This window comes from Bacillus rossius, chromosome 2 (assembly GCF_032445375.1).
Source record: "Bacillus rossius redtenbacheri isolate Brsri chromosome 2, Brsri_v3, whole genome shotgun sequence".
In the NCBI taxonomy this organism is placed as follows: domain Eukaryota; kingdom Metazoa; phylum Arthropoda; class Insecta; order Phasmatodea; family Bacillidae; genus Bacillus; species Bacillus rossius.
The window spans coordinates 28,575,932-28,599,021 of NC_086331.1; the positions used below are offsets into that span (position 1 = coordinate 28,575,932).

Genomic DNA, 23,090 nt, shown 5'->3' on the forward strand with positions numbered 1-23,090 from the left:
TCTACTAAATGTTGACATGGCAAAAAAAACTGACTTTCCTGCACGTTACCTCTCTCAACGCCTGAAGTTTCCACCACCACCAACACCACCACTTGTATCTCAGTTGCTCAACAATACGTTCCGTTGTTTAGCACACACGTGAGCCACTCGATTCCTTGGCAAGTCATCTCCGTTCCCTCCAATTGTGTGAGGAAAGTTTTCCTGAGCAGTCCTAGTAGACCTACAGATATACACTCCATTGCATGGATACACAGGCTTCGTTATGTTGGCAAAACAAAAATAAGCCGTAATTAATAATAATCCAGACCTCCGGCTAGCTCAAAATTAGCCTAGATTGCACATATATAAACACTTGGAGCAATTTTGATGGAATGCTGAAAAAAGTATTATAGTTTGAAAAATATGTTACTGTTGATGATTGATTACCTAAATAAAGTCTTTTTGACACAAATTGATTTATACTACTTTTTCTTAATTCTAAATGAAAAAAACACAAGTCACCAAAACAAGTACATGTGCAAACTACAAATTGACTCCTAAATAAATTTACTGTTATTGGTACAGAAAGTTGAAAATTATATACTGTTTGCAAGTAAATCCCACGATTGCTTGCATCTCATAGTCCAAGCCAAAGGACTCCATCCTCGGAACAATGGCTAAGTTACTTTATCATCGTCGTGGGCTTTTACCAAAAATCATGGCTAAAATACCCAGTAAACGGTCAAATATAAATGGAAGAGCTGTAACCACAGCAACAAAATTCTGTTCCTCTACATTATTTAAGTATGAGCCACCGCCTGACACACGACTTCTCGGTACCTCATACAGATGCTAAAAACCATGTCCGCCCCTCTCTTCCGTGAAAGACCAGGGTGCCCGAGTGATGTAATTTCTGACCAATCACAAAAATTCACATAAAAATATCAGCTGATACTGGCATATGGCAACAGCATTTCAACCCAATCACTAGTCTTTCCTATGCACAAGCAAGTCTGTCTGTCTCTCTCATATAACTGATGAAACCATTGCATCAGCCCGATTCTTCTACAACTTTCTAGATTAATCCCCGTAACCATGCATTTACAAATCAAAGAAATACAACAAACTATAATATTAAAAAAATATGTGAAAGCACAAATTAACAGGTAAAAAAAACTTAAGTGGCTTAATCACCATAAAGCAAACAAATATTCTGAAATACAAAAATTCAAGAAACAATGTAAATTATGATCATAAAACACATGGCAAATGCACTAATAATGCTCAAAAGAATAAACAGCTATTATTTAAATGATATTAAAAACCTCAACAGCTACAAGTTCCCTGACACTTATGGCAGTCTTATGCTCTTGTTTTACTGGCCAGCAGCAAGTTTCTACACCACATGACAATTAGAATTGAAAATATTGCAGTCAATGCACATTTTAGTGTCTTTTGACAAGTGCAATTAGCACTTAATGCAATTACTGGTACCGAGCCTATAATGCATCTTCAATTTTAATATTGTTGGAAAAACCAATGTGATAATTCATTGCAAAGCAAGAGATAGTAACATAGCTCCTCAAAGTTGCAAAAAAAAAAAATGTCATTGTTTCAGGTAGCTTCTTCTCAAACTATTTTCAGTGGAGTTTATCGGCAACTCAAAATTCAATATTTTATTGCTTTGAAGACTATTTAAGTCCAAACACACAAAAATAAAAGTTCAAATCATATAAACAAATTCTGCCTGAAAATAAGTTCATCTCCTTTCACTTTTATACAATTTTAACAGATGGTACAGATGATTTACACTACTAGCAGCTGCATCATTATCTAAAAGAGGCTTTGTTATAAAAATTAGTTATTTTAAGTGTTAAGCAGCGTTGCGAAAGTCTTTCACCAAAATAACTCTGAAAAAGATCAAATCTTTGGGTGAAAATGCTTAAAAAAATTATATTCTAACTAAAAAAAAAATTATAATTTTTGTTGCAGTAAAATAAAATCAAGTTATCCAATGGAAAATGTTTATTCTTACTAGTGAAATACAAGTAGGATTATTTACCTTGCTCTTAATTGCTTCAGTAAATTTTTGACAGACATTTCTTTAAACAAATTAAAAAAAATTTAATATGGACAAAGCAGCAACATCTACATAAGAAACTAAACTCAAATGGAAATGAGTTTTTAACAATGAATAACTGCCTAGTGACGAGCTACTAATAGTAAAATATATTATTTATTTATAACCAATCAGAATTTAAAAAAAATTTTTTTTTAACTAATCATAGTAATAAACTTTTATTAAATAAATTAACTAATAAAATTTTACATCTATGGTGCAAAAAATCTTAAAGTTCCTTGGAGTTTTAAAAACTAAAAATGAGTCTGAATATATTCTGTAACCCCCTGGTTATAAAATGTTGGACTTTCTTAAAAACTTTGTATATGCACATAATTTTTTTTTTAAACCAACAGATTTTTTTTTTTATCTTATTGGTTAAGTTTTGTAAAGTAATTTGTTTTAAGTTTGTTCTGGGTGGCATTAGCACGTTGGTATGATAAATCTGTATTGAAGTTGGCAGCACTTCTAGATCAGTGCAGATTTTTTTTATCATTTATTGTATTTAAATATTTTAGTATTTGTGGTATGTAGTTTAATATGGCCTTATTTATTATTTATATTTTTATATTTATTCTGTCATCAGCCTTTAACAGAATTTAAGTTACATGTGGGAATGTCGAAGTGCAGATCTTCTTTCTTGAGCGTGGACTAGAGCGCGAGGCAGTTTGGGTGGATTGTTTTGATGGAACTTGATCGCTAGTCGCGGTACGATGCACCTTGGGCGCGGGCAGTGCGCTGTACACTCCGTGGGCCTGTGATGACTATGAGGATTTATGCCGTGGATTTGTCATGTACGCTAACGGGGTGTATGAAGTGCGTGTTAAGTTTTGGGGCCATGATTTGAAGAGCCGAATTTACGTGCGCGGCAAAGAAAAAGGTTTACAAGCCATGTCGCGCGAATGGACTCTGCGCGGCCGTGTAACTTAGGCGTGCAGCAACTTGGAGCACGCTAATCAAGTGGTGTGCACGACAGAGGTTTCTTCCAGACCCACGATTAAGCAAGTAAGTGTCATCGGCCGATGTCCTTGAATAGGCCCCTGCCACAAGCTTTAACGTACAGCTGTGCATGTCCACCTGTTAACTCCATTGGACTACAGACTTTTTTAAATATTGTAAAAATAATTAGACACTAACTGTAATAAAAATTTTTTTAGGGATAAGGCAATATGTTAGGTGACACTAACGTAAAACTATTTTATGCAGCCACATTTAAGATTGCTAATATTTTTTTTTATGATAATAGTTAAGTGTAACTATAAACGTAATAATTTCCAGGTATAAGACAAAAGAGGGGTATAAACTTTTTTGCCCGCATACTAGTATATTTTACACATATAGTTATTTATGTATATTTGTATGTTGCAAAACAATTTTGCAATTAAAGTTGCTGTTGACTTTTAGAAAATTTTCATTGGTGCTGAAAATGCTGCTCCATTAAATTTTAAAACTCTGCCTTTTTTCTTAATATGCTTTTGAAAATATTTGTCTGTACCCTGTTCTGGGGGAAACTGAGTCTAGCAAAGGCACAGCTTTAAGAATTAACGTATTTTTTTGCATGTCGTGCAAAACAGACGCAAACTCCAGGAAGGGTGCGGGAAATTGTGGTCGCTTGCCCTGGGATAGGAGAGTGCCTACAACTCTATATCAAAAGTTTCAAAGAACGAAAAACCCATCCTCCAGTTGCCTCACGGCATTTCAGAATTGCTTCATATTCAACTTGTTAGATGGTCCATTTGCATTTGTTAGCTTATAAGACCCAAATAACTTAAACCTCCTGGAAGGTAAACAGTTGCTGCAAGCCATACTATTTGGCAATACATCAACAGAGTGTCTACTCATTCCATACAGCAAAAATTGGTGACTTTTATTACTTCTAGAGATTAAAAAAAAATAGTTTGAAACATGACTAAGTTTTAAGTTCCATCTTAATTTTGGCAGTGAGCCTATCGCGAGTGTTTGATAAAACTTAAGTATCTGAACATGATTCTTATCCTTTTTAATATAATCTGTTTGAATTTAGCCATACTGAGACACCTCAAAATTTTGTTTACATACTTAGTAAACAAAAAAATTGGTTGTCTGTAAAGTCAGTTTACAGACAATAGTTTAACGTGACGTCATAACAAAACATTGATGATGATTGATCCAGAAGAAAATGAAATATCATATTCCGCCTGAGACTGAGCCGTAATAGGTTTTTGCAATCAAACCATTTAGGCATTAAAAATATTATATTCTTTGAGGAAGAAATTTTTTTTAATTTTTCTATCTTTTGTATGATAAAATCTACCTCTGCGTACTTTTATGAATAAAATTGAATCATTTTTATTGAATTATCACTATTTTGTATGGATACAAAGGAGGAGTGAAATGAAATCTACAATTTAATTGATAAATTTACTTTTATTTGCATTCATTAATTCAAATATATTTATTACTGTTGTAGTGTCGTGCACGCTGTATTTATTTTTACAAGTACAAAAATGAAGATATTGCAGCGGCCAGGATTCGATCCATCAACCTTTGGATTAGTAGTCAGCGATGCTAACCGCACGGCCACGAGGCCATATTGGAAACAATTGTTTCAGATGTTATATACATATTTATAAAAATTTTGTTTTGTGTTATGGAAGTTTTAAAAACGTATGTAGTACGCCATGTTTATTTCTTATAGTGGTAGGCGGGAAATTAATAACCGTACCGATTGTGCTGAAAATCGGTGGACGATCGTTAAATTACATAATATTAATAATTCAAATGACGAAAATATGATTGAAAAGTCAAATCGATGGTTGTTCCAATCTAGTGGAAGAGAGATGCCACGCATGCGTACAATGAGCATAACAGGACACATCCGTAGTGGGACATTCGTAGTGGGACAATGTGCGTTACAGGACACTTTTTCGTGCGTGCAGCCGGCGTTCATCGATTTATTAGACGTTGTCACGTCAAAAATATGAACATGCTTTCTTTCCAAAACTCAACCACCCTTTTTATTCCTTTTCTTCCCAAATTTGGTTTTAAAAATTGCATTTTTTTTTTTTTTAACTTTTTCAACTCATAAAATAAGATAAAAAATTACCAGAATACCATAGTTCCTGACTCATCCAAACTTAATTACTTTGGCTATTTAAAAGTACACAGATAATAAACACGTTAAATTAAAAGTTATTGCGTAAAATAATTTTCTAGTCCTTATAACATTGCAATGTAGGCCTACGTAAAAATAACGTAACTTATTTATTTACTGAGATGAATTCACAGCATAACTGAAGAAAACTCAAAATCTCTTACAGAATTACAGAGGTAAATTGTTCAAACATACCAACAGTTAAAGTTAGTTGCAATAACTATTTTCATTTCAGTTTAACATCAACTGAATGGTAAAACAATTGGTATAAATTATAAACAAACATGATTTACCAGCAAGCAGCAATGTTGATTATTACCATTGGACTTGAATACCCAACATGACATGGCCGGCAAAACTTCTATGTAATGCGTAAGTAATGTTTACAAGTATTTCTCTTTGCCATTGAGGACACTGAGCAGATTAGGTAATGGTGATCAAAATTTTACTAAGGTTTGATACAATAAAATAACTTTTTTTATGAGTTGCTTGAAAGGACTCGTGATGAAATGTCAGTCAATGGTGACAAAATGAAAATTGCCTCTTGCCAACGAAGAAAATTGTACCAATATTGGAACTTCGGTGACCTTTTTTTTGGGATTTTTGCTACCACATCCTCATTTCCATGATTTTCATTATTTCTGCAACTGGTAGAAACCCAGCTCTATTAATGTGGTTGAATCATAACAGAACATCAATAGACCTCTTAATTCTTTGAACCCACTTCAATAAAAACAATTTGAGATAGATGAATTGTGACATGCCATTTACATTCACAGCATCTCTCTCTACATGATTCTTTAAATTGAGTCATAATTAGTGTTTTTTTTAGAAGACCATACTTCAGTTCAATCCACTATTTATTTGACTTATAGCTTTACTAGATGGTTCATCAGAATATAATTTGATGCAAAGGTATTGGCTGTCACTTTGAGAATTTTCTGTAGAACCCAATAAAAGCCCTAGAAGTTTCCAAAATATGTCCTTTCACAACCTGTACATACTCCCTGAAAAATAAGATAGGATAACGTCGGTGATTTGTGGACCGGGTGGCTACGTCAAGAAACCACTAGAGCTACGGTGACTAAGTACGCAGAGAGGCGGAGCCTAACTTACCATGGATGTCGCGGTGCTCTTAGTGCTGTGTTGTTGCAACTGTAACTGTTGATGATCAGCCACCAATGGGCTGCAGCTGGCCGCTGGCACTATTCCGGCAGTAGGCACAGGTTTGGGCCCACATGCTAGGGACAGGAATGTGGACTGAATGGGACAATCCTCGCTCACGCTCTCAGGGTTTTGTTCTGCATCACACATGGGGGAATGCATTATCATCACAATGCGACACTTGCACTCCGCCACTAGGTTGTAAGCTACCGTTTCATACATACGCACGCACTCACACACACACAAACACACACACAAACACACACACTGTGAAAGGGGACAGTGGAAGAAGTGATGTACACCATAACGAGCCAACTACCCTACCAGTCACGCTAAGGCCAACCTGTTACGATCACTACGTCAAGATGTGAGCAGCTGAGCTGCACTGACATGCAGACACCAAAAACTTGACAATCTGCCTCGAGTTCGACCAAGTGTGCTTATCAGATAGCACACGTGTCACATCCAACACCAGCCTTTCATGCCAGATAGACAACATATCACATCATGCAAAATGTCCACTTTCTAACTAACCCTTCTACAGTAAATTATGAAGAATGGTAAGAATAAATTATTTTACCATGCATTTCATATGTAGCAAAAAAAGGTCAAGTAATTACTACACAACAAACTTGTATGTTGTAACTGCTATCGTTGTTGCATATTTTGTGCAATAAACCAAGCCAAAAAAAGACTAAATTAAAGTTTTCAAAACTCGTCTTCAAGAGTTTTTAAATATGTAACCCAAAATCCATTACAGAAATTATAGTACTTCCAATAACAAATCCATAGGACTGTCCAAAACAGAACAAAAAATGGGTGCGTGTACTTATGTACGCCCGTGAGAAGTTATACTTCTTTGGCATCATTTAAAAATAGTTTTTAATTGCATGCAAATAATTAATTACAATAAAATAATAAAAGGGCTGGAAAAAGATAGTCAACACAGTCAATAAAGTTCAGTTTAAATTTGAAAAATTAAATAAATAAAATTTAGAGAATAATAAATATATATGACACAATTTATACTAAATATTATAAGATTCTTAATTTTAAATATTTATTATTGCTTATTTAATATTTTAAAAGAAAGTAAATAAATTTAATAATAAATTCAAAATTTAATTTAAGTTTATTAATTTTTTTAATATTTATTATTTTCTTATTTTAAAATTCACTTTTCATTTTTATCAAAAAGTTTTCATTAAATTGGTTCATTTAATTTTATAAATATTTATTATTTATTCAATTTAATAATAAATATTAAAAATTAATATTTTAATTTGATGTTCGATTTTAATTTTTATCACAAATTTTTTATTAAATTTATTTCTTTATTTTGTAAATATTAAATAACCAATATTAAATATTTTACATTAATACTTTAATAATATTTAGTATTAATTATATTAAATAATATTTTAATTTATATCACTAAATAATACATACGGATAGTTAACCTCAATTATATTGGAGAAATTGAAAAAGTATATAAGCACAATTTTTTTTTTACTAATATTTACGAATAGTATATAATATTAATCAAAATATTCAATTTAAATCACTACTGAATATAATTTATTAGCACATATATAATTCGCACTTGTATAAAACTAAAACACGTGTTGTGAATGTAGAAACTAGAAACATGTGGATAAATATTAAAAATATGAAAACAGTGATCAGAGGTGACGAGCGTGCCAACATGTGTGACTAATAGAGGTTCTATTTCTATTTTGTTGGTAGCTTTTTTTTTTTTGAGACTTAATGAGCGGTTTAGCGGGCAGCTTCAACCTGTTAATTTTGTGTTACAGTGATGCGCACACATCTTAAAATTTCACTCTCATCATTTTTTCATAACGCGCCTAAAGAAGTAAATCTTCAAAAAAAAGTAAAAAAAAAATACCTACCGCCGAGATTTGAACCACGGCCCTTCAGAATATTGACCGCGCAGTATAACCACTGCTCTGACAGAAGGTTATGAGGAAAATGTGTATTATATTTTATGTAATACCAAAATAATGTGGGTTTTTTAAACCTTGGAATTTACTCTTTACTATGACTATTTTAGTTTACCAAAATAATTCCATGGTATGTTCTCTATCATAAAGTTTCATTTGGCACACCAATACGTTTGGTATGTCCCCTAATGTGGGTTTATGTTCATACACGTGGGTCCGCCATCTTCCTGTGAAAATGTCGTCACATGGTGCGCGCAGCTTCAACCTGTTTATTTTGTGTTCAGTGATGCGTGCGCATCTTCAAAATTTCACTCTCATCAATTTTTCATAATGCGCCTAAAGAAGTATAACTTCAAAAAACCAAACCCATAGGACTGTCCTCCAAAACAGAACACTTAAAGCTAAGATCCATAGTTTTGCAGACACCAAGGAAATTATTCTTCCAATGAATAGCACTTTAGGAGTTAAAAAAAGGACAGTTGGTAGTATTGTAGATAAAGATTTGAATTTTTCTCAAAAAAATATATTTTATTAAATTTTAATAAATAAATTTTAAAAACTAAATACAGTGGACTCTCCCTATAACGATATCCAAGGGACCAGCGATTTTCATCGTTATAGAGAAAGATTGTTATACAGAGAGAAACCTATTTTTAAATCTTGGATGGAGTAGTGTGCTGAAATAAAACACCATATTAAACAGTATAAATACAATATACAGTACTATATTTACATTGTCCACAAACACACATATGTACATATGTAGTAGTAAATTACATATGTATATGAAATGATACAATGATACAGTGTATACAATCATTAGTACATATGTAGTACTCTGTATTTAGAATGTCAAAATACGTACATAGTACATAACACAACAAGACATACAGTTCATACAGTTTATTGGAAGAAGTCTTTTAGCGTCGTTTGCCTTTTTTTAGTTTTCCACAGCAATGACCTCACTTTATCTTCTAAACGACCGACATCTTCCGTAGCCACAGGATCATCTTGGTGAGTAAAGAATCTTCTCAGTACTTTAGCAGCCTCCAATGCCTCTTTTGGAGTTGGGACTGGTTCTGGTTCAGGCTCCTCCTCTGGATCAATGTTTTCCTGATCACTATCTTCATCAACACGAACAGAATTCAGGATGTCTTCGTCTGTAACACCCGCTGCTGTAGCCACTTGCCCATCGATGTTTTCAAAATCCAGAAGCTCCTCTTCTGAAAATGTTGTAGGAAGCTCCAGCTGCTGAACCCAAACGGCCAAAGGCAAGTCATCTTCATCATCTGCTGGCTCGGGATCTTTCAGCCATCCTGCATGCTTGAAGGAATGTCTTATGGTCTTATCCGTTACCTCTGCCCATGCCCTACTGACCATTTGTATGGCGTCTAGGATTGTAGGTTTGAAATTCCCATTAGACTCGACGAGTTCCATTAAAAGCCTGCGCCTATAATGACTTTTCAAAATTTTGATAACACTTTGGTCCATGGGCTGAAGGACACTTGTGGTGTTGGCAGGTAAGAAGCAGAGTTCTATGTTTTCGAGGTTTTCAATCATTGGATGTGCAGGGCAGTTGTCCACCAAAAGCAAGATTTTGTTCCCCTTCAACTCAGAATCCCATTTTCTCAACTCCTCTTCAAAAGTTTGAGACGTCATCCAAGCACTTTTGTTTGACTTGTAGGTGACAGGCAGACGCTTGATGTTTTTTAAACAACGCGGGTTTCTAGATTTGCCAATCACCAAAAGTTTTCTCTTTACCGATCCTGTCATATTGGCCGCTACCAAAACTGTAATTCTTTCTTTTGACAACTTTCCTCCAATACACTTTTCTGATTTGAATTTTAAAATTTTGTTTGGTGTCAACTTGTAAAATAGACCCGTCTCATCAGCATTAAAAATGTTTTCGGCTGAATAACGAGCCTTAAGATCAGGCCATACCTTTTCTAGCCAGCCATCTGTAGTGTTCCTATCGACGTCACGAGCCTCCCCGTTGATCTGTCCATAATTAATGTTGTGGCGCTGCTTCCACTTGCTCAGCCAACCTTCAGAAGCCTTAAAATCAGGAATGCCAAGCTCTGTTGCATAAAACTCAGCTTTCATTTTTATCAAAGGTCCAGAGAGCGGTATGTTATTTATGCGTTGCTGTTGAAACCACTGCAGAATAGCACGATCTAAGTCTTCATACTGAGGTTTTCGCATTTTCTTTTTATCCCCATGCACATCTGCGTCAAGCCACTTGCGCCTATCCTTCCAAATGGTAGCCACAGTCGATTGGGAAAGCCCCGTTCGCCGCACAACATCAGTTTGTTTTTCACCATTTTCAATTGCTTTAACTAATGACACTTTTTCATCCACGGTGAGCACTTTCCGCTTTCTTGGTAGCATAATGGTTAGAATAAAACTGATAAAACACTCATTAACTTACACGGTGCAGTAAGGTGTACAAAAACAGCTCCGATATGAACAGCCAGGCGTGACGTGGCTAACTGAGTAAACTGACTGAGCTGCTTGGCGCGCGCTCAACTTCCCCACCACTGAACTGCCACCCCCGTGCCGATTAGTGGACTCGATCACCCCCTCGCCCGCCACTGACCTCCCACCCCCGCGCCGACTAGTGGACTCGACCACCCCCTCGCCTAAACACTGGAACAGGGTGGCTACCAAACTGTAAAGAATAAATTCCCTGACTTTTCCCTGACTTTTCCAGGAAAATCATTTTTATTCCCTGACCATGCCTAACAATCTCATCAATTTTTTTAAGCGTAAAACCTTCTTATTTTTACATATTATAACTAACTTATCAGATAACATACACAAATATATGTCAAAACAAAATCAGACAAACAATAATAGCTTTTAGAAATTAAATTTTTTTGATTATAGTGTATGTTAAGTGATGATGAACTTGCTAATATTTAGTGAATTATATATAGGTACTAATGAACATACACATTCTTAAGCAATATTAGCAAACAATCTTACTTAAGAGTTTTTATTAGTTTTTCTATGTCTAATTGTAAGGTAACAAATTAAAAGAGTAATGGGTCTTTTTTCTTAATAATGTACGTAATTTTGTTGCCTGTAAATAATAACGCATTTTTTGTTGATTATTTCTAAAACTTTAAAAAAAATTAAAATTTGTATATTTATAAAACTGAATTTTATTCACTAAAATAAACACATTTCATAAATAATATTTCTTTAACTAGCTATAAAATAAATCCTTTTATAAATTAAAATTTTTCGATTATATTATATGTTAAGTGAAGATTAAAAACAACTGTTATATACGCCATTTTACCCAATTAAGTAAATTATTGTTTTATTTACTCATTTGATGTATAATAATCCAAAAAAGGATAATAGTCTAGGCGTTCACAACACTGATCATTATAAAAAATAACTACTATAACATACAAAGAAGATCGCCTGCAGTAGCGGTAGCAAAGCGAACGAACTATCTGTGACCTGTCTTCTTTGAATTCGAGATGGGAGCAGACGAACTAAAAGAGCGACCTAGTTCGCACGTGTGTGCTTTTTTTTTTGTTCCCAGTCGTGTAGTGCTTCTCTACGTTTTACTTTTCAGATTTACTATTTATTTTATTTTGCTGTCCTCTTTGTGTAAACGTTTTTAATAGGAGCGCTCCCGGTCGCGAACTATTATGCGCAAGTCTAATGATTAGCTACTCTTAATATTTACCTTTCACTTTTCTTATCCTGTATTGGAATTCATTTTAAAAAAAATGTTTTACTCCATAAAAGTAATGGGCTAAAAATTTGAATATAACCGAATAAACACTTTAACTCATTAATCACCTTTACCCTTAGCTTTCAGCAACGGCAATATTCTTCCCAAGCCCACACGTTCATATCTGATCCCGCGCACATTTTTTTCCCCATCTTTGTCTACTACTTCTATTCTCTCCTTTTTATCTTCAGAACAAAGCCCGACTAGCTTACTAAATAATACTGAAAACATGTACACGCCACTATTCAAAACGTTTACACAAAGAGGACAGCAAAATGAAATAAATAGTACATCTGAAAAGTAAAACGTAGAGAAGCACTACACAACACGACTGGCAACAAAAAAAAAAGCACTCACGTTTTCATCCCAAAACGTTCGTGTACTTGTACCACAGTTGCCAATAATACGAGAAACAAAAATAAAACTATTTCGGTCATCTCGGTGTACTATGAGCTATAAAACTAGTAAGCATAGAATAATTTGGTACACGTACCATGACTATGGTGACAATACAATGCATGCGCGCGCACGCCAGCCAGCTGTTATCAGCAACGCAAACACAGCAGAGTTTTTCATGGACCCGCGACATCAAAAATGGCTTCATTAAAATGTCAAACTTCGTATAAAATATAGTATTCAGAATTTCAGTTAATAATTCGCTACATACAATTAACAAATTAACAAAGACTATGAATAATATTAAGCTGTAAAATGCTGCAGCAGGAACTTTAGACAAGATTTAATTTTTTCCCTGACTATTTGAAAAATTTCCTGACTTTTCCATGACTTTTCCCTGCTGGCAAAATTCCCTGACTTTTCCCGGTTTTCCCGGTTTTCCCGGTTTGTCGCCACCCTGTGGAAATAACCGGTTACGGGCATTGACCTTGAGTCCAACTGGCGATCGCTCGTCAAGTGGTACGACTGGAAATTTGGTTTTATCGTAATGTTTTACTGTATTTTGATTAGTGTTCTAAGTAAATACATCGTTATAGAGAGTGAACGATATCGTTATTTAGAGAGAAAAAATATGTTGTTCTTATGGTAGACCAAACGTTAATGTCAATATCAATCGTTATAGAGAAAGTATCGTTATAGGGAGAATCGCTATATGGAGAGTTCACTGTATTAGGAATTTATAAGAACTGTATGAAGTATCTGAACAAATATACCAGGCTTAAAAATTAAATAATTATAGTTTAAAACTTATGATTTAACCACCCCGCATAGCTCATGAAAAGAACGAATGTTGTGTGAGTTCACCATTACTCCGCTAGATGTCAGGGACAAATTTCTACAATGAGTTTAGAGTTCACCTGCTAGATGCCCCAATAATCACAGAGGAAGTCTGCCAGGAAAAATATTGCTTTGAAACAGCCAAATAACAAAAACTGATTTCAGTGTCAGTGATTTGATGTGTTTTGAAGATGAAGCTAAGCAGGAAATGGAAAGAAACTAATCAATGCCAAATTGAGTTAGTATTTTTTTTAATGTATGTGTTCTACATTGTAACCACAACATTAATGTTTAACAGTAAAAGTAATTGAGCCTAATAAGTAATGCAAAAAATGTAAGGCTTTTGAAGAATTTAGCCAATTTAGCAGTTTTAAGTTTAAAGAATTTATAGATTTATACCTAGCAGCATTTTCTTTTTAAAGTTGAATTAATTTAATACCATTATAGTTTCTTGTATATAGTGTGTTAAGAGTTATAAATATGATATTTTATAAAAATTATTTAAGAGTAAAGTTTCTTTGTTAATATTGTTAATTCTAAATATTTTATGATTTTTCCTTACATAAATGTTTTAAATCTGATTAAAATAAAGGAATAATGACTTTGTGGTTTGCATAACTTTTCTGCATCGCTGACACAAATAATTAATTATTAGACATAAGTGCTAACTTAAAAGTTTCCATTGCAGTTGAAATTGTTTGTTATTACCTGGCAATTATAATGGTACAGGGATTATTCATTATAAATTTAATCAGCTGGAACACAGTTCCAAATTTATTACACTATGGATTCTGAGCAACAAATTCTGTTGCTGTAAACTTGTTGGCAAGTTGAAGTAAATGTCGGTTATAGCCTAATGGTGGTTTAGACAAGACTTCCAAATTTCAAAGACAGTTTTAGCATTCTGGATTACAAATTAGTAAGATAAAATAATCAGACATTTTACCGTGCCACGTATTAGTTGGAACTTAATATGCTGGATGTGTAGTAAATAGATAAAAATTTCTGCAAAAAAAAGTCATAAGTGCAAAAAGAAAAGACTCAAACTGGACAAAAATACAAAAAAGCACTTAACTTAGATATAGATTATGCAAAAGAAACAAGTTCAACAGAGAGAGATTGAGGTCCAAACGTAGAAAACAGCAGATAAACACAGGAAAACACAGTAGGCTATCTGCAATGAAATAGTTTTCAAGGATTCTTAAATTAAAATAAATTAGTGATAAATAACGCACAGCCAAATTTAATTCATTAACTCCTCTAATGAATTACATTATTTCCTATAGGCTGGCAAGATTATCGAAACAAAGGAAGAAGCTGGAGTTGGTACAAAACGTTTTGCCTGCTGGTGATGGTTCTGCACAAACAGCACTGCCAAAAAGCCAAAATTGTGAAACTTTGGCACTCACAGTGCCAAATGTAACCTCAGTGGTGACATGTACATCACATAACAGTGATGATAGTACACATACTATTTCTGACGACGATCAAGGGTAGGATTTACACTTACATTATCTTTATTTACATGTGATAAGAAAGGTGAATTTAGAATTCATGTGAGAATGCTCATATGAAACAAAATTAACTGTACGAACAATGTTTTTTAAAAGCGTGTAACGCTGTAAACTCTTCTGGAAACGATGATGACCTTCCTCCACTGGTAATTTACTAGCAAAACTGTGCCATACGAATGTAGCAGTTGAACACTTTCAAGCATGCAGTGTTTGTTAAACTTTTTTATTTATTTGGTTTTAAAGGAGAAAAAGAAGTGTATTTTCTTTATTTTAACTTTGACAGCAACTCCTCCTTTGTTTTATGGCTTGCTCTATGAATATCAAGTCATGTAATACGTTATTGTAACTTCGGCAATTTAAAATCTCCCCTGCATTAAAAATGTAGCAAAACCGAAATATAAAATTATCTTCTGATAGCAATTACGTCTAATTTCACAAAAATATTTGAACACAGTATGAAAATTGGACGTAGTTATGCAAAAAGGAACCAACACACAATTTTGTTATATTTTATTTGAAAATAAATTAAAATAGTGCAAGGTTGATTGTACCGTCGTTGCTATTATTATATCAGTATTTATACTAGACCATTAAAATTATACCCACATTATGTTATCAATACGAGAATTACAATTTATAATTAACTTTAACTTCAAAATACTCAGAATATGTTTCATGTGGGTTGGTTCCTTTTTGCATAACTACGTCCAATTAAGCTCACGGACAAAAAATTAGTCATCCTAAAGCGCATGCACAGATGAATTGCTAGCCTGTACAGATGTCGCAGTGAACAAGTCACATGCTCAACCACACACGCACTGCTCTACGTGAGCAGTGATGTTTCAAGCGCAGTGTACGTCAACATGGGTAGATGTTATGTTAGGATGTGTCGGAGTGGCAAAAAGGGGCAAGCGTGTTTGGCAGTGCCATGACCATACGTTGCGCAAAGTTGCTGGATTTGTTTGTGTTTCGTAGCGGACTGTTCAACGTGTCTACAAGCAGTGGTGATCTACACATAACCACAAAACACGTCGCCACACATCCTAACTGAGAGGGACCAGAGACGCGTTTCACGTCTTGTGACTCAAAATCGCTTCCTAACCAGACAGGAATTGTTGCAGTCAGTGAACAAAGGTACATCACAACCTGTTAGCGAGAGAACATTGCGATGGGAACTGCATGCAATGAACTTTTGGAGTCATCACCTCCCAAGAGGCATATAAAGCTGCGTGTCATAAATGAGATAAAAATTATAGAATGTGGACAGTAGCGGACTGGCGGAACGTAATGTGGTCTGATGAATCATGTTTTTGCCTGTATTTCAATGACGCACGTCGTCGAGTGAACCTAAGGCCAAGTAAAGCATTTCATCCTGGATGTGTGCAAGGCCAGGTTCAAGCCGCAGGTGGGTCTGTGATGTTTCGGGGTTGTTTTTCATATCATGGATTGGGTCCGCTTACTGCAGTGACCACTAACATGAACCAACATGTTTATTTAAACATTCTGGATAATTAGGTGTTGCCTTTCACTCAACATCTGCATGATGAGAATGTTGCTGATACCACAATTTTACAAAAAGGCAACAGCAAAGTTTATTGGGCTGGACGCACATGTAACTGGTTTTATGAACATTCCCCCACCCTATTACATCTCCAATGGCCTGCAAAATCACCTGACTTGAACCCCATTGAAAATCTATGGGACTTGTTGGAACAGCGGGTAAAATGCTGGCATCAGCGTTCCCGCAATTTGGTGGAATTGGGTGATCAAATCCTCAGCGAGTGACCTAACCTGGATGCAATATTCCTGTACAACCTTGTCGACCCACTTCTTAACCAAATCTAAGCTGTTATTAAGTCCAGAGGCAGAGTTAGTGACATGGTATTAAATGATGCTTGTAATGATCTTTCCAGGGGAGATTAATTTTTCATCCGGTGAGCTTTTAAGTCTGAAGCGTATTAAATACTCTCAAATTTACAACATGGTTTTACATTAGCTATAAGAACTGAAACAACTATTGCTGGTTTTCTAGAAAAGATACCTATACAATGCAACATATACTCATATCATTTGGAATTTTCTTAGATTTATCTAAAGCCTTTTACACATTCAATCGCAATATATTGTTGAATAAATTAATTAAACTGGGAATAGTATAAAAAGCACACAAATGATTACAGTCTTATCTTAATGACATGAAGCATAATGTATCCTTTCAGTAGAGCCTAAATGATTGGGTCCACACTGTCAATTAAGATATCAAAACAATAATATATTGGGGTTCCTCAAGGAAGCATTTAATCCCCTATACTATTTATGATTTATGTTAATAACACGGAAGTAGCAGCACGAAATAGTTCTCATTAGCTTTGTGGATGACTCCAACATAATTCTTAAAATCCAAATATTCTCAAACCTAAGAAAGTATGTTTTAAACAATATAAATAGCTTGAATTTTAAATCAAAGAACAAAAGTCAGTCTACGCAATTAATCCTTTGATGAGTTGGTAACAGAAGAATATCAGACAGATTTCAAAGGTGTTCTGTCGACAGCAAACACACAAACAACAGCCCCACATAAACAACAAAACCCACAGCACAGCCAACAGGCTCAGATAGATTTCAAAGTACCTATTTCTTTGTGAACATTCTGGAAACAACTATAATATTCTAGAAATCTCTGGAACTGTTTGAGAACTAAATGTACATATCATATACGTTCTCCAATATTTCAAAATTATTAATTAAACATTATCTCATACATATAAAGCAGCAAAAATGTTTTAAATTAAATGCATCCAGCATTGAATAACTTAGAACAAATTTCATACTATGCCTAATAAGGTACAAGTTATTAAATTTTTTTGTCCTTTTTACACTATATTTTACCGCTTATGCTAATAAGTAGTCATATAAAAATTTGTTTTAGAACAAGGTTTACACGAATTAAAAGTTTTACAATATTTTTGAATGAATTAAATAGTGTACGTAAAAGGAATTTTTGAACATTTTTCATTTCAAACCCTAGTTTTTCAACCCCTTGCAGTAATAATTCACCTCATCACAAATTATTTCAGCCAAAAGTTTTAGAAAATGTTAGGGATTATTAAAAAGAGTTGTAATTGATTTGATAATTCACCTACTAAAGGAGTTTGATGATTTTTTTTTTTTGTCATTCAACTCTTTTTAATTCTACCCCTTGAAGTAATGGTTGGTTGTATCCAAATTTATTTTGAACAAAAGTTTTACATAATACTTGGAAGGTTTAAAATAAACAAGAACAAATTAGACAGTACATCTACATGGTAGAGAAGTTAATATATTTGTGGCCTTCATTCCCTGTTTTTTTCAACCCCTTGCAGAAATGGTTAGTTTTATTAAAATGGTTTCAGACCATAGTTTTAGATAATATTTATAAGATTTATAATAAATTGCAACAGATTTGGTGGTGTATCTAATAAGAAATTTTAAAAATTTTCTATTCTTCAACCAATGTTTTTTCCACCCCTTACAGTAATGGTTGGTCATATTAATATTTATTTCAGATTAAAGTTGAAGAAAATATTAGTAAAGTTTGCAGAAAATAAGAATGGATTTGATATTGCATATGGTAACAAGATGACTTTTTTTTGTATTTCAACCCCTAATTTATCAACCCCTAACAACAATGATTCATATTATCAAAATTGTTTTAGAATAAAAGTTCTAGATAACATCTAAAGTTTACAAACAATTTGAACAGATTTGATGGTGTGCCTACTAAGGGAGATTTTGTCCTCTAACCTCGTTTTTAATCCATCCGTGGCAGTTATGAATTGTTGTATCAATAATTTATTTAAAAAAAAAAAGATGGTATTACTTTAACAAGATATAATAACTTCATATGCATTTGTTGGGGAAGGGGAGGGGTAAAGCAATTTTCTTATTTTAAAAAATACCTTCTCCATTTCTACCTCTTTGGTTAAATACACAAAACACACACAACACACCCACAAACACACACAATACATTCACACAAAAAAACACACACACAATCAAACACACACAAAAAAAAACAGGTGAAGCTTTGATTTTTTCAGTAATCAACCTGAACACTAGTTTCCACCTGTGTCTACACCAACATGACTGAAGAAAATACACAGCTTTCTCCATCCCTTGGGGTAACTTTCTATTTAATAGAGTCCCCATGGGTGTCAATTTCAGCAGTCAGGTACTGAGTCATGTTCTTGACCACATTTTGAGTGACACTAATTCAGGTATGTATTTAAATACATAGACGACATAACTGTTTACAGTTCGTCTTTTACCGAACACCTGATGCACTTAAGAGAAGTTTTCAGTCGCCTTAGATCCGTCACCTCACTGTCAACCCTAATAAAATAGCTCTAGGTAAGGACCATGTCAGATTTCTAGTCTAGGATTTTTGATTTTACAAGGAAATCTTGTCATTGATCCTGAAAAAATTGTGCCCATAGTGAACTTCCCACAATCGAAAAAGTCAAGGGACTTCAACATTTTCTAGGAATGCTTGGATATTTTGCCTGCTTCATTCAGAATTTTTAGCTGTCAGTTCTCTGCTTTTAAATAAAAATAATTCTTTGTTTATGTAGGGTAACACCCAGGAAAAAAACATTCATTACACTTAAGTTATTGTCAACACCTCCTGTTCTGGTGTTACCGGATTTTGATAAGCATTTTGCTGTTCAAGTAGATGCTTCATCACTTGTGTTAGTGGCTGTGCTAGGGCACTTAGAGGAAGGAGTGCTGCGTCCGATAGCTTTTGCAACCAACATGCTAACAGAAGTCGAGAAACGACTGGGGACATACGAAAAGAAAGTGCTGGCATGCCTATTCGGCATAGAAAAATTTGCATCCTACCTTAATTGTCGTGAGTTTGGCCTGTACACCAACAATCAGGTGTTTAGTTGGTTGTTCAACCTACCCATCATCTGGGCAAGCTAGGCCAATTGGGTGTTTCAACTTTCGTGCTTTCGTTTCGTCATACACCATCTCAAAGGTTCTTAAAACGTAGTGGCTGACGCCCTCTCTCGCATGTTTTCCCCAGGTGAATTTGAAACGCCCAAAGCTATTCCTCAATCCACAGAATGTGTACCTGTTCATATGCTCTTCCCCGAGTCCTATTGTAATATAATTACATCAACGAGACACTCTGCGTGGCGCTGGCATTTATTCCTTCCTCCCCCCCCCCCCAGACACACTCCTCCTTTACCATCCCCTTAGCTTGCCACCTCCTTTCTCCTTTTGCCTTGTTAACACCCTCCACCCTTTGCTAGCGCGGATGCACCCTTGCGTCCTATCGCTCTGCCTTCTTCTTCTTGTTATAATTTTGTTGAATTAATTGGTATAATGAACGTAGCAGATCATGTAATTTCTCTTGATTATATTAACAGTAAAGTTATTGTAAATGTGCGACGTGAACTTATCACGGGACATGGTACGTGTTTGTTATATCATAGGGCTGTTGTCTGTTTATTTCAAATCTGCTATTTCAGGCCGGCCATCATTTAGCTTCTTTTGGTATTAATGTTAAATGCTTTCAGAGATTCCCTTTCAAAACATGTTGCGTCGCGAGATTTCGCGGTCACTAGTGTTTGCGGAGATCCGTTATAATTTAACCAACTTCCTTATGAATTTAAATTTCAATGAGTCGTTTTGATTGTTCCTTTTTGGTCAGATTCTTGGTAAATCGTTACACCCAATGTGTACCTGAGATAGTTGACTTTCAGTTTAGTTTCTACTGTGTAAAATTACAGGTCCAATATTTTTCCATGAACTCACAGGTGACATGTATTTGTATTGGCCTTGCATTGCCCTGACATGGGATTTTTGATACGCTTAAATTGTAGTCAATTGCGTTGTTGTTTTAGAGGCCACCCCTTATGGTTCTTCATGTACTTCATGTACTTAAAGTTTTTCTTGATAGGATAAAACTTTACGTGCATGAATTGTGTAGGAAATGCGTATAGCGCACGTTTCTCTGAAAGAAACATTTGATAAGTCCTACAGGTCAGGACACTTATTAGATTGTATCTTGTTTATTGTGTCTTCAATACTAGTCTTCTGTCACGCAAAATAATTTATGAGCATTAAGGCCATCCGTCATTGTGTGTGTAGTTATTCACATTCACCTAAGATATTGATGTTAAAATATATAGGTGTGATCTACAAAGTATCTTTTAATCAATGAGATTGTTCCGTCTGCTAAGTCATTTTTGATAGGTTGTACCTGAGGCTTAGATAAATATTATTGTTAAATTTGTTATATTTGTTTATTGTGTATTTTCCTTGAAATCACAGTTTAAAATAAAATACCAATGATTGATAATGATATCTGAATCAAGTGTTAATAATTATTTTTACGTAACACGATTAAGCTGAGTCATAGTAAGGTGTTACTTATCCATACACAATCCTTGCTTCTGATTCCTGTCATAACACAGGACTTCACATAAGTCTGTTTTTTGTTAATATTGTTTGAGTGCGCCTTGGAGGTAGTTGGGTTATAGTCCTGTCACGGATTCGAACTCAGCACCCTTCAGTATGTTGATATCCGGGAGAGCCAGGCGCAGGATCCATTATGTCAGTATCTGCAAGGATTTGTTGACGCGGAAGGATATTCCTTATGTGGAGGTAAATGGACTGATATTTTTCTCAGGGAAATCCGGTTGTGCTCGTAAAGCAGTGGTTCCGGCGGTGTTACACCCGATGGTGCTTAATTATTTCCAAGCCTCTCTTGGGTATTGCTAAAACCTACTGCAGAATTGCCACACAAATGGTTTGGCCAGAACTGCGACAGGATGTATGTGACTTTGTTCGTGAGTGTCACGAATGTCAAGTGTCGAAACTGCCCCGTAACACTAAAGTAGGATTGTACAATGCCGATTTGCAAGTAGCGCCATGGTATGTCTTACACACTAATATTTTTGGTTCGTTAACTAGATATTGTAAAGGGAATAATTGTCTGCTAGTGGTCATCGATATTTTCACTAAATTTGTTATTCTCTTGCCGTTAAAGAACATGAAAGCCAATTCCATTGTCAAGGCCCTTAAAGATAATGTCTGGAAATTGTTTTGTGCGCCGGCAATGTTAGTTTCTGAGAACATTCACTATTTTCAGTCTTCCACACATAAAGAAGACATATGTTATGAATAGACGATAATCAGTCAGAGAGTGTGAACAAGGTTTGGAAAGGCATCTTAACCTCCTTCTATAGTGAGGACCAGACTTTATGGGATTCTGACTTAAAATTCATTAATGTGTGTTTGAATTTTGTTACTCATTCGGCGACAGGTTTTCCTTCTTTTGTTCATTCCTGGGTCGTGAACTATCCCAACCCCTCCTCAACTAGTGGGCTTGCCGCCAGCAGACATGTCACGCTGTTTTGAGTTCTGTTTCCTGTAACGTTGATCGGGCCTGAGAGACCGTAGCGCGAAGGTATATTATATCTCGCAGTGATCATGCTTATAACATAGATTACCTCATGTTGTATAGGAATTTTTGCCTACCATCATTGGCCGATAAAGTTAATGTTAAATTAATTCCATCCTTTGTGAAGCCGTTTTGTATTGTAAAGTTCTTAGGACGAATCACATGAAACCATACGTTGCATGATGTATGGTGCTGTTGTGTTGTTCTTTTTTTTTTGTTAGCAAACATCTCCCCCCTTCTACTCCCTTCCTGTGTGCCAGCGCCGGCCTGCATGAAGACCGCAACATCGCTGGAGGATGCTCCGCGGAGTGACATCGCCGGATTTTGGATGTTGGATGCTGACACCCATCCACCCTACCATCATAAGTTGCAATTTACTGGAGAAGTTGTCTTCACAGGCTATTAGTGAGGTCGTGTTCATTGATTTTGAACAACACGTAACCATTAAGTTTGGTTTTAAGTAGCAATACAGTGCCAAAGATGCTCATGATATGTTAAAATCAGTTTATGGTGATAATGACTTTGAAGAGTGTTTACATGTGGTATGAGAGATTTAAAAGCGGAAATGATTCGGTTAAAGATGAGTAACGGCTGGGACGTCCTTCAAATTCAAAAACAGATGAAAACATGCAAAAATTGGCGAAAATGGTTTGTTCAACCAACACGTGATTAACTATTTGAATGCTTACCAAAGAACTGTGCATCTCATACCGGTCCATGCAAAGCATTTGAACCCATAATTTGCAAATGAGACAAGTGAGTACAAAATCTTTCCTCAGACTTTTG

The 23,090-nt window shown here is 35.0% G+C and overlaps 1 protein-coding gene across 11 annotated transcripts in view; it reads right to left on the minus strand.

The window, feature by feature from the left end:
• Positions 1 to 23,090, minus strand: part of LOC134529203 (transcription initiation factor TFIID subunit 3) — a 174,021-nt gene that overhangs the window by 41,409 nt on the left and 109,522 nt on the right. For 2 of the 11 annotated variants that reach the window (XR_010074497.1, XM_063363054.1), the window contains exon 8: positions 6,348 to 6,472. The exons of 5 other annotated variants lie outside the window; for them this stretch is intronic. Coding sequence is in view for 3 of the 6 variants with exons in the window: in XM_063363054.1 (XP_063219124.1) it covers positions 6,348 to 6,472 (125 nt within the window). In the remaining 3 variants the exon portion in view is untranslated. Of the gene's footprint in view, positions 1 to 49; positions 221 to 6,347; positions 6,533 to 23,090 lie in introns of those variants that run through there. 4 more of the 11 variants (XR_010074499.1, XR_010074498.1, XM_063363052.1 and 1 more) reach the window with 4 other exon arrangements.